Raw genomic sequence first — 12,673 nt, 5'->3', positions numbered from 1 at the left:
AACGGGTGTTATCGCAAGTTTGAGTTATCAACCGATCGCAGAAACCTATTTATTTCTCGTGCATCTTAGGTGATTGTGTAGCCAACATAGAGGTTCATAGGCTACATTACCGATGGATATAAAATACAAATACGTCATGTTATCTTGGTAGTTATGTTAAATGAGATGTTTGTTGGTAGGTAGGCTGTCACGAGGACTGTACAACAGGTTAGAGACCGTAACCGTGCTAATGCATGAGTAATCAAACGGGTGTCTAGGTTCTTGGTAAGTTGAGTTATCAACTGATCCCAAAAGCCTTTATGTTTCGTGCATCTTGGAATTGTTCATTGAAATTCATATCCTAAATTACAAAGGGGGGAAATATTATATGACATAGGCTATGTTATCTTGGTAGTTAAGTTAAATGTTAGTGAAAGTGAATAGGCTATTGGTAAGCTCACGAGGAGACCGCGCACAGCTGACTACTGAACAAGTACTTGAGTCTAGTGTAGGTCAATATGAGTGTGTATGTCAGCTAATTTCAGAGACATGGAGAGCATGACATTTGCAGCTTGAGGCTACATGTGTTGGAGGTATGGCGGGGGAAGTAACGCGCGATATAACCCCCCCCCCTCCGTCGCGCGAACCGGTGACCGAATCTATTAACTCGGTAGGCCAACCAACGACCGTCCGGTTGAACCGACTTGCGTATAAGAGTCGGTTGTCCCATCACTATAAGAGATGCTAGCCCTCATGGGCTTTTTAGCTCCTTAAGAGCCATGCTAATTAGAGATACTAGCCCTCATGGGTTTTTAGCTCCTTAAGAGCCACGCTAATAAGAAATGCTAGCCCTCATGGGTTTTAGCTCCCTCGTTAGCATGTTCGCCTCCCAATCGGAGGAGCTGCAAGTTGCAGGTTCAAGTCTGAGCAGCTGCAGGGCTGAACTGCGTGGTTGGTCAAACGCTCACAAACAACGCAGTTTCACACGTACAGCCAGCTGACGGGCCCTTAGAGGCTCCACAACTCAGCATCTGCTCCAATGTGTGAGGACTACTGAGTGCCAGGGGTGTGAAATCAGACAACACCACCAAAGAAGCTCGGAGAAAACAGCTCCAGAAGCAGACAGGCACAGCTGTTCCACCTCCAGGTGAGCGTGAGTGAAGAGTGTGAGGAAGATAAGGGTCCCTCCTGAGGTGTAAAGGGGTCATCTATGGAGGTCACTGAGTGGAAGAGGTCTGCTTCAGGAGAGAGTGGAGAGAGGCTAGGAAGAATACTCACTCAATATACTGTAGGTAGGACACGCGAAAGATACGTGTTTCCCTTATTGCTGTCAATGTTCTAATTTTTATGCTGTTTTGCTAACACTACCTAGAGTCATGCTGATAAAGCAACCTTGAATTGATACAGTACAATACCACAACGGATGTTAGAGCACACACACACTTATCCACGCGCGCATGCATGCACACACAAATTATATCACACATCTGGATCATTTCTCTAAAAGTAGACCCCCTCAACATACACTCACACACACACTCTCTCTCTCACACACACACACACACACACACACACAGGTGAGATTTGATAGCAGTGGCTTCATTGTGTATTGTGTCCCCTTCTCAGTACACTACATGACGGCGTGTAGCTTCCTCTCAAGGACGCTCAATGACATCACCCAATCAAACTTGAGAGAGAGAGAGAGAGAGGGCATTCAAAGGGAATTATTCACATATATTCATGAACCTACACACAGCCCAGAGGTGTACCTTGTATACTGAGTGGTGTGTGTGTGTCAGTGTGTATGTGTTTTGTAGTCTATGGGTATAGACAACATGTGTATCTTGTTGAAGGTTAAGGATGGTGTTATGTGCATAAACAGCCAAGAGTGAGTGAGCGAGAGAGAGGGACAGAAAGAGAGGGGGAGAGATGGAGAGAGAGAGAGAGATGGAGTAAGAGAATTCGAGAGGGAGAGAGTGAATGAGAGACTTTATGGACACACACGTTCAATAGGAAACCTGATTCTAAGATGAAACCTACTTACTACAACCACAGACAGACTCTCTGTCTGTCTTAGTGTCAGCATGTGTGTGTGTGTGTGTAAGAGAGAGTATATGTGCATATGTGTGTGTGTGTGTGTGTGTGTGAGAGAGAGTATGAGTGGGTGGGTGTGGAATAGAACTCTCTTTTTTCCTGACTGTCTGTGTGTGTGTGTGTGTGTGACAGTGACAGAGAGAGAGAGAGAGAGAGATGGAGAGAGAGAGTGTGGATGCGTTCATGCTTCACATTTCTACAAGTAGTTTCCTAAATACTGCTTCTCGATTACAGTAAACAGATAGATTAAGTTTATTACTGAAACAAAACAAAGCTCTCCAAAAATAAGCTGGTCTGTTTCCAGCTTCTCCCCAGACACGTTTGGAATGTGTTTGGTATTATGTTGCCCACGATCCCATTGCTAAGAATAAAACATAAAGAGCGGATGGCGGATAACCAAGGTCGCGCAGCTTGCACTTCACCGCGGCGCTCCGTACCATCCTGCTGTGAGCTGAGCTCAGTGTGGGCTCACGCACCGGCAGAGGAGATGTTCGCGGACACGAACGCTGACTGTCCCACGGCCTTTCGTCAGATGCGCCGATAAATCCCGGCGAGCATCATTGACATTCCGGTGGAAATTAGCACCACACCTCGAGCTCACAAACTTCACAGAGGCAGGTGGCGCCAGCGTCATGGGGATGACGTTGGCAGCAGACAGCGTCACGGACAATCCAGACTCTGCAGCATGCGGTACTGCAACGACGCTCGGTGGCCGAACCAGAATAATGCATGCGCTCGGAACGACCTTGAGCAAGCGCATACCACTCTCCCTCGTGACAGTGGGGGAGCGTTGACGTCACGCGGGCGCACCGGAGTGGAAAGTCTTATTGCATGACATAGGCTATATAAAAAACACATGGTCTAATGGAATTGTTGTATCTTTAATTTGGAACATATTATGGCTTTATATTAAAGATGAAAGATGATAAAATATTAAGTCATAAAAGAATGTCATTATTAAAAGCGATCAAAAATAGTTTCTTAATTAAGAATAAAAGCTACAAAGCAATACATGATTAGGCATTTACAATAGTAGTCCATGCATATGAAATCTGTACTTTTTGTTTCTGTCTGTCCTCATTGTGGATTCCAAGTGCATGGATTCCAATTATTTCATTTGGTGAGAGAAACCAGACATAAAAGGTGCTCAAAACTTGTGGCACCACCATCTCTTCAATTGTCTCTTGCTAGTCCAGCAGCTCCACAGACAGGTCAGGTATCTAGTCTGGCTTTGCAGTGGTCAACAGAAGGTCAAAAGGTCAACACTCGGCCCCAGCCATGGTACAACTGGCTGTGGCACCTGCACAGTACGCCGGCAACCCGAGTTCGTTTCCCGCCCCGTGGTACTTTCTGGATCCCACCCCGACTCTCTCTCCCACTTGCTTCCTCTCATTCTCCACTGTCCTATCGAATTAAAGGCATAAAAAGCACCAAAAAATATATTTAAAAAAAAAAGGTCAACGCTCTAGGCTGGATCAGTCAATTCATTTTTATTGAACAACAATCTGAGTGGCATGGAATGCAACACGCCTTTGTGCGCATGCCCACTCGCCGCATGGTAAACAGTTACAGACAATTGTAGTACTTCAGTTTCATTGGACACACACACACACACACACATACATACACACGCACACACATAAACATTTGTGACTATGTGCATCCATGTGAGTCCACACCCGCTCCCTCTTTTAGAAGGCTTTTCTTTTTTAAGGGCCTATGTGTGTGTGTGTGGTTCTTGTGAGTAAAGTGCATGATTGCACAGTTCCTCTTGGAGGAATCAGGTGGAGTGAAAGTGTGTGTGTGTGTGTGTGTGTGTGTGTGCAGTAGTGTGTAGGTAAAGTCTGTTGTCTTATTGCATATACGTTAAGCTGGTTCACCTCCTTAGTCAGTGTATCTGTCACACAGACTTGCCTGTTTACCAGGTCTTTGCCTAACAACTACTGAACTACACAATAAGGATTGCTCACATCTAGTACACAAGGTGATAGTATTTATAAGTCTCAAAGTTACATTCTTTGATCCAAAGTGTCCTTTAATAAGTAGATATCCTAAACTTCGTAAAGTTGTGGAGTTGGGAGCCTAAAACACCCTAATCTACGTTTCCTGTTTTGTGTGGATGGACCGGCGTGTAACGTCACTGGGCTTATACACTGTGTGCGAGTGTAGTTGTGCCTGGCCATTCTTTGTGCTTCATTAAATATCTATACATACACATATATTAAATATATGTCTCCTTCTCTGATTGTAAAGATTGTTTTTGGTGTTAAGAGCACCCCCCATTTGTCCATCCCCAAAAGAGGGAGGGAAGACAGGGATAGCAAAGAGAGGAGGAGAGGATAAAAGGAGAAAGAGTGTGGAGAGAGCCTGCAAACACCATGAGTATCACATAAACAAAAAACAAAAAAACTCACAGAGCACACTACACTAGGCACAATCTCACACACACATGTTCAGACACACACCTATTTACACAGCCACTGCATACACACTCGGTACACGATACATCAGGTACACATCACAGCCTTTTCAAGTTCACAGCTGAGAGAACAAAAATCATTCCAAGACCGGCAATCTTTTATAAAACACAACAGAGCTAAAAAATCAACAAGATGAAAAAAAAATCATGACACGTACGCAAAAAGAAATGATGGAGCATAAGCCATGATCACAAAATACACAAACAAACAAACAAACAAGCGATCAAACAAATATGCACATGAGATGAGTTCACCGCTGGAATGTTAGGGGTTAGGGGTCGTGGACACCAACCATGCAGCTGCAACAGGACACAGGAAGCAGTGGGGTCAGAGGTCAAAGTTGAAAGGTCAAACTTTTCAGCTGTGCTCTCTTACTCTATCTTCACCCACAGACTAGCGCAGATGGTGAGCGTGCTCACAGTTAGCTGTGGAGGGAGCTGGCTTTTAGTTAGCTAGGCTAGCTCTTTAGTAGCGAGCAGAACCAAATGGTGATTAACCGTTAACACTGATCTACACACCCTCAGGCATCAAACCTGGACCACATACCGTATACTATTGCCCTCTCAACTTGTGCTGAGCTTGTTAGCAGTGTGCGCTAAGCTAAGCTAATATCTAACAGATTTGCATCAGATAGCTTCATCGAGCAGACACAATATATGAGTCTGGTGTGTAGGCTAAAGCACTTGGAATAGGAGCTGAAACGTTAGCCTCTTGGGCTAGTGAGGTTGTTTGTGTACACGGGTTCAACAGAACACCAATAATCCCTCACACACACGCTCTCCCTCCGTCTCTTTCTGTCCTCTGTGTTTCTGCTCCCAAAAGGTCAACTGAAGCTTCCAACAAGGGGAGAGGGGGGAGAGGTAGGTGTGCAAAAAAGCTTTTAAAAACATAAAACATCAAAAATAAGATCCATCAAAATCAACAGAAGCAACATAGAATTTCATATCATCTGCATATACAATATACTGAATCATAGAGAACCACACGCAACACAGACACATTCAAAACAATAGATACAAATATATAGATATATAGATATATATGTATGTTAATATATATTTAGAGCATGTAAGGAACATGACTGAACAGGTTCTCCCCATCCGAGGGTTTGGTGCCAGAAAGAGGCTCAGCACAGGTGCATTGTGGGTCGTGCTGATGCCCGGGGCCCCAGTGGTTGCCAGGCAGGGGAGACGTGACAGGATATGATGCGAGAGTCACCTTCAAGGTCACCTTGAGCTCTGAGCAAGGCGACCAATGGCAGGCCTCCCATAATGCCCTGCGCCAGACACACCTACTGGACGTGTTGCAGCACGGCAGCTTTTTGCTCGGAGCAAAGTCAAAACAAATCAAACCAAACAACAAAACAACACAAACCAACAAACACCAAAGGCATCAACATAGTGACAGCACTATCTGATCACCAATCAATTCATTTTTGTGGTTCATTCATTCATTCTGTTGCTATGGTCACGGTAGCATCATCTGGTCATGATTTCCTTCATGCTAAGTTTACATTGTTAGTGCTTTCTGCCGCTCCGACTTCAGAGCATCTCACACAAACACACACACACACTCGTCTGGGCGTCTGTAACTCAGGCCCCACATCTGAGAGGGAGAGTGTGTGTGATGTGGCAGCCTGGTTCCACAGAGCACACACACACACACACACACACAGAAGCCAGAGCAGTATTCAACTCCAGATGGCCCTCATTAGTCACAGACACACACACACACACACAGACACACACAAACATAAAGGCACACATGTCCACACACAGACACACACACACAAACTTTGTGCCTCAACAATGGAAAGGATCTGGCTATGTGTGTCTGTGCCAGTGCGGGCAAGCTGATATGGGGTCTCTTTCTCAGGCATTAACAAAACAACAACATCCAAAAACATGCATAAATTCATGACAATTTGTTTCCCGATTAAAATCTCATTTGGACAGAACGCCAGTTTGGAATGTATCGACGGCTTCAGTGCAGCCACAGGCCAGTTCATGTCGAAGTGACTACAGGGGTGACGAGTGAAATTTAAGAGAGCCAATCACTGAAGGGCTAGGCCTGGGTGAAATTCTGGAGACTGGTACGGAAGCCCCAGAGGATCAAAATAGACTGGTGAGATGGAGACACCAGTAAAGGCCTTTACAAACCCTACCCAGCACAGCTCTGCTCATGAGTGATGAGCTGTCAAATTCAGACAGACACACTGAAGGCTTCAAACACCCTCAGGTGTGTGTGTGTGTGTGTGTGTGTGTGTGTGTGTGTGTGTGTTGTTTGAGAGGCTCTGACTGGTGCTTTCAGTGGAAGAGATGCTGTTTTGCTTTGCCTGACATTTTAGCAGACTCACTCTCATCCAGCTGACTTATTATGCGTGTAGAGAGAGCGAGAGAGAGAGAGAGAGAGGGAGAGATGAAGAGAGAGAGAGAAAGAGAGAGAGGGAAAGAGAGAGAGAGGGAGCTTTCTTTGTCTACAGCCAAATCAGGATAAAGGTTCTCCAGCCAATAAAGGAGCAGATCTGGACCAGTCCAGCCAATCAGAACAATTTGTGGCATTGAGTTGAGTTATAACAGGAAGCCAGAGACAACATGGCCTCCAGAGGCAGCTTGGCTAAGACAACACTGTCCATCTCCAAATAAACAAACAAACAAAACAAGACAAAAAACAAACAAACAAACAAAATCAAATTAAAAGTTAATCAACACATAAAAAAAACTCCAAAAGTGGATGGTCCTCTTCACATCTTGACCCTGCACCAATCAGAAGCTTCTGTCATGAGATGATGTGGAGCCGAGGTCTGGTGCAATGCATGATGGGTAGTGATGATTGAAGGTGGAGGGGTGGGGGCGGAGTATAGGTTGGTAGCAGGGAGCTGATTGGCTATTTTTCCCGCTTTGGCAGATAGCTGAGGATGGCTTCTCCAACACCCAGGAAGTAGACAACCTGTGCGATTCCGAAGAGCGGTGCGATGACCAGGGCGCGGCAGTACGCCCCCTTCAGGAAGGCGCCAGGACCCTCGTTACGCAGGATCTTACTGTGGGCACAGACACCAGGCATCAGTCACACCCACATCTCATATACATATACCATACACACACACAAGCACACACACATCTTATATACATATACCATACACACACACAAGTAGTGTTGTCACGATACCAAAATTATGACTTCGATACGATACCTGCCATAAATATCATGGCACTAAAACGATACTACGGCGAAATCCTAAGATATCTGGAGAAGAAAGGACTCATACCTCCTCCAAGTGTATGGAGTCATTTGTGTTGAATTTGATGCACTTTTGTAGTGTGCAGGTCAATTCTGGGTTCTAAACTTCTTAACTTCCTACATAATTATTTTTTTTTTTCATAGTCAGTAAAATAGTAGGCCTACTTTGTGTGATTAAGTCCTTTATTGTTTGTTATAGTTCATTTACATTGTGTTGGCAATAAAGTAGCTTTAAACAGCCAAACTAGGCTAGATCAAGGTCAGTGTTAAAATTACTGCATGCAAATCACTAAATGCTATGCAGAGAGGACTAATCTTTAGGCCATCTGATGTACAGTATAGGCTACCCTAGGCCTTCCCGTGTTCATGGGATTTCTTTGACAGTTGCAAAGGGAAAATTGTGAGGATAGTCTTCTTTGCGCCCAGTGTACAAGTACGACGTTCCAACCACTCAGGTCTTCGTCAGATAGGCCTACACCATTACCTGTTGCAATATATCTGTGTGCATTCCTACATTACGTCTATTTCTTTGATAACATGATTTGCTACCACGTACTGTAACAATAAGCCGCTATTATTATTAGGACTCAACACGCTTTGGTGGTATGCTGTGGGCTTTCATTAGCGGTCTACATGCCATGACAAATATTACCAGTAGTACTGACCGAACATGAAATAGATCGTTTACAAGTTATGGTAATGTTATTCTGGCGTGAACATTGCGCTTTCATCACGTTAGCACCCTATGATTACAGCTCGTTATGTCTCGTCAAAATGATTACAGCTCGTTATGTCTCGTCAAAATTCATTGATGAAGGAAGGTTCGCTTTATCCCAGAGAACCATACTCGCTTCATTTAGGCTAGACTAAAACATAAGAGAAGAACTTGGCACTGTAGTCGTGGCACCATGTAGTCGTGTTTTCTATAGCATATTCGTTAACCTGTCGTTCTTTGAACTCTTTAAAAATGTTGGGATATGTCTGCGAGGTGTTCCAAGTTCCATGCATAGCCTACTGCTTGTAAATGACTTTGAAACATATTTTACAAACGGGCCTCTGTGTACCTGATGGCTTGCCTTCACTATTCGCGATGTATCCGAAATAGTTGCAGATTTCACTGCACCTTTTGTTTTATCCACAAGGCCTAGAAGAACTGTCGGCAAAGAACTATGTTGACGTTGGCTGCGCACTCACTCACTCAGAGCTGCCTGCTTGACACGCCCACTTGCCCACTTGCCTAGATGCGTGCAAGGAGCAGTGAGAGCAGCAGTTCACACAGACACAGAACTTTATTATTTTAATAAAGTATCGATTCTAAAAACGTCTGAAATCGTATCGTTTTTTGCGTGAAGGCATCGTGATACCTTTTTAGTATCGATACACCGTGCAACACTACACACAAGCACACCCACACATCTCATATACATATACCATGCACACACACATCTTATATACATATACCATACACACACACATTGCATATACGTACATATGTCATACAGACACAATCACGCACACGCACACACACACACATTGCATATACAGTACATATACCACACACACACACATCGTCAGCATTTTAGCAGCATTCCTTTTAGCAGCATTCCTTTGTTGCATCCTATCTGGGAGTGGCGAGATATGCAGCCCAATCCCCAGACGCATATCCCCTTTCTTCCAGAGTGCACACACACACACACACACACAGATCTTCTGGAGCAGAGGTGCTGACTCACAGCCCAGAGTCAGAGCGAGGGCTCTGCCGGGGCCCGGAAACCTCCCTGAAGACGCCCACCGAGGGCAAGCCAGGAGAGTGTGTGTGTGTGTGTGTGGAATAGAACACACACTTGCCCACTCACTCACACACTCACTGCAAACAGGAAGTGATATGTGGCTCATACGCACCTGACACAGTCGCTCACTCCGGAGTAGGTGTCCTCCTGACTACCCCGACTCAGAGACTGTAACCTGGTCTTTACCACTGTAACACACATACACACACACACACACACACACACACACAGAAACACACACACACACACACACACACAGAAACACACACATACACACACACACACACATGCCATACAATTAACTTTTTCACTCCTACCATTTAAATAAGTCCATCAACAAAAAAAACAGAAGCTTTTATTGATTAATGGTGGTTGGATAATTGGCTTGATACGTGAATAATATTCAGCAGAGAGTAACTAGAGTGATAACGTTCTTAACATGATCACTTTGGAATAACACTTACATACAGTTTAGCAATAACACTCTTCGACAGATGCCAAGCCAACACAATACTAATGTTGTACAATGTTTGAAAGCATCGTGTTGCACACCCTTTCAGAATAACTGCACAGTAATGCCGCTGCTATTAGCCTGTTGCTATCTTTACTAGCTTTGCTATCTCCCTATGAGGTGTGCTGATGTGACCGCTAGGTGGCGCTCTCACCATCGACAGGGTTGACGGCCACAGCCGCAGTGCTGCCGGCGATGCAGCCTGACACGAAGGAGACGTAGAAGGGGGCGGGGCCCTCTACTCCTCGCTTGCCCAGGTCATTCAGGTTCGCAAACAAGGGGAAGTAGACCATAGAGAACGGCACATCCCTGAGAAAGAGAGAGGGAGGGAGAGAGAGAGAGAGAGGGAGAGAGAGAGATAAAGAGAGAGGGAGGGAGGGAGAGGAGAAGAGAGATATATATATAGAGAGAGAGAGAAAAGGAGAGGAGAGAGGGGAGAAAAAGAGAGAGAAGGAGAGGGGGAGAGAGGGAGAGGGGGGGCAGAAGGAGAGGAAATTACTTTAAATACTTAGAGAGATGTATGTAGATGTGTGTGTAGATGAGTGTAGATTTGTATACAGTATATGTGTGTGTGTAGATTTGTGTGTATATATGTGTGTAGATGTGTGTGTATATATGTGTGTAGATTTGTGTGTATATGTGTGTATATACAGTATATGTGTAGATGTGAGTGTCTACATTTAGCACCTATTCATGTGTTTGTGTGTGTTTAGGGGGATTCACAATTCATGTGTTTATGTTTATGTGTTTTATGTTTTTCATTAATGCGTGTGTGTGTGTGTGTGTGTGTGTGTGTGTATGTAGGTGTGTGTGTGTGTGTATGTGTGTATGTGCGTGCATGCGTGTGTTTGTATGTGTGTGTGTGTGTGTATGTGTATATACGTGTGTGTGTGTGTGTGTGTGTGTGGTGTCTGTGTGTGTGTGTGTGTGTGTGTGTGTGTACCTGAGCAGTGTGGCTCCGAGGCCCTTGTAGAGGCCGGCTATGCCTTTGGAGCGCAGTAGTTCTCGTGTGATCTGCATGGCGGTGGGGCTCTTCACCTCCACAGGGCCCCCTGGGGCCACAGTCTCCGGCATCAGCTTCCTTTGGGCGGCTGCAACAAACACACACACCACCATCTCCATCACCACCTACGGTTGTCACGGCAACACCGCATCAGGACCGGCGGCCCTACTCCACACCCATATCTCACTCTTCCCCCCCTCACACCTCATTCTCACACCTGTGATGGGCAGGCCCCCCCCCCCCCGCACGTCTGTGAAACAGCACCAATCTAACACGAGCCTTAAAGCAGCAACATGCTCTGGGCCTGACATTTACAAAGCTGCTATATACCATCCATCCATTGAAACATCTTAAACAGTCCAACCGACGCCTAAATTCCAGCACAGCACCTGACTGAGACCTGCAAGCCCTGCATCATAGTGCATTTCATTATATCACGTGTGTTTGTGTACTAGTGTGTGTGTGGCAGAGACATCATCAGGAGCTGTACTCAGACCAGTGGTGACTGTAGGAGGCCCTCCTGTCCTGTGGGGTTGTGTGTCTGAGTGGAGTGGCCTCCATTTTAAGCCCACTGCTCGCCGCTGGGAGGTAGGATGCTACACTACTGTACACATGAGAACACGAGAGCACTACATGAGAGCACTACATGAGAACACTACAATAGATCTGTACATGAGAACACTACATGAGAACACTATGTAAGAACACTATGTAAGAACACTACATGACAACACTACATGAGAACACTACATGAGAAAACTACATGAGAACAATACATGAGAACACTGCAGAAGAACACTACATGAGAACACTACACAAGAACACTACATGAGTTTACTCAGAGACAATCTAATGAGGAGACAGACACAGCACTCAAAGAATCCTACATAGAAATGTATGGGGATTCGTAATAGTTCGTAATGGCAATACAGCAGTTGTCTACACATTACACATATATCCTGCCCCTTCCTGTATGCCTCCTGCTCGATAACTGGCCAAAGCGTGTTACCAAGATGGCCGCCGAGGACTTGATTACTAGTATACTAGACATACTGAATTAGTAACCTAATGGACTTGAGGCATTGTCTCACTGTCCTGTGCTCTCGTTTGCGTAAGGAGACAATCAAATCTAATCTAATCTAATCTAATAGGAGGAACAATGAGGAAATCTCTACTGGCCCAAAATGCAAGACACAGTATCCATTTTGTCCACTAGAGGGCGCTAGGTTTCTGCCGAACTGCACAGCCTTGCCCACCTGCTCCTTGAACCTCACACAGCCTCTCTCTGTCTGTCCCCTGTTACCCGAGGAGCCCTGTGTGTGTGTGTGTGTGTGTGTGTGCATGTGCGTGTGTGCCTCTCTCTGTCTGTCCCCTGTTCCCAGAGGAGCCCCTGGTGCACCGAGACGTCAGAGGAGCCGTGGTCAGCAGGATTTAATCAGTGTGATTTATGTGCTGATGTGAAAAGAGCGAAGTCACACAACCTGATATCTGTTCCTCAACACACACTGGACTGAAACACACACAGCTTAAGATCACTGAGTCTGCTTTAGTTTCCTTTAGTCCTGCAGCTCCACAT

General features: G+C 45.3%; 1 protein-coding gene across 1 annotated transcript in view; it reads right to left on the bottom strand.

The window, feature by feature from the left end:
- Nucleotides 1–3,544: 3,544 nt before the first annotated feature.
- The window catches only part of slc25a22a (solute carrier family 25 member 22a), a 37,081-nt gene continuing 27,952 nt past the window's right edge, over nucleotides 3,545–12,673 (bottom strand). The window contains exons 8-11 of the mRNA XM_048257541.1: nucleotides 11,038–11,185; nucleotides 10,249–10,403; nucleotides 9,696–9,771; nucleotides 3,545–7,593 (exon numbers count right to left, since the gene is read on the bottom strand). Coding sequence (XP_048113498.1) covers nucleotides 7,440–7,593; nucleotides 9,696–9,771; nucleotides 10,249–10,403; nucleotides 11,038–11,185 — 533 coding nt within the window. The 3' untranslated portion in view covers nucleotides 3,545–7,439. The remainder of the gene's footprint in view (nucleotides 7,594–9,695; nucleotides 9,772–10,248; nucleotides 10,404–11,037; nucleotides 11,186–12,673) is intronic.

The sequence above is a fragment of the Alosa alosa genome, chromosome 11 (genome assembly GCF_017589495.1).
Source record: "Alosa alosa isolate M-15738 ecotype Scorff River chromosome 11, AALO_Geno_1.1, whole genome shotgun sequence".
Lineage (NCBI taxonomy): Eukaryota > Metazoa > Chordata > Actinopteri > Clupeiformes > Clupeidae > Alosa > Alosa alosa.
This window is presented reverse-complemented; position numbering and strand designations above follow the sequence as displayed.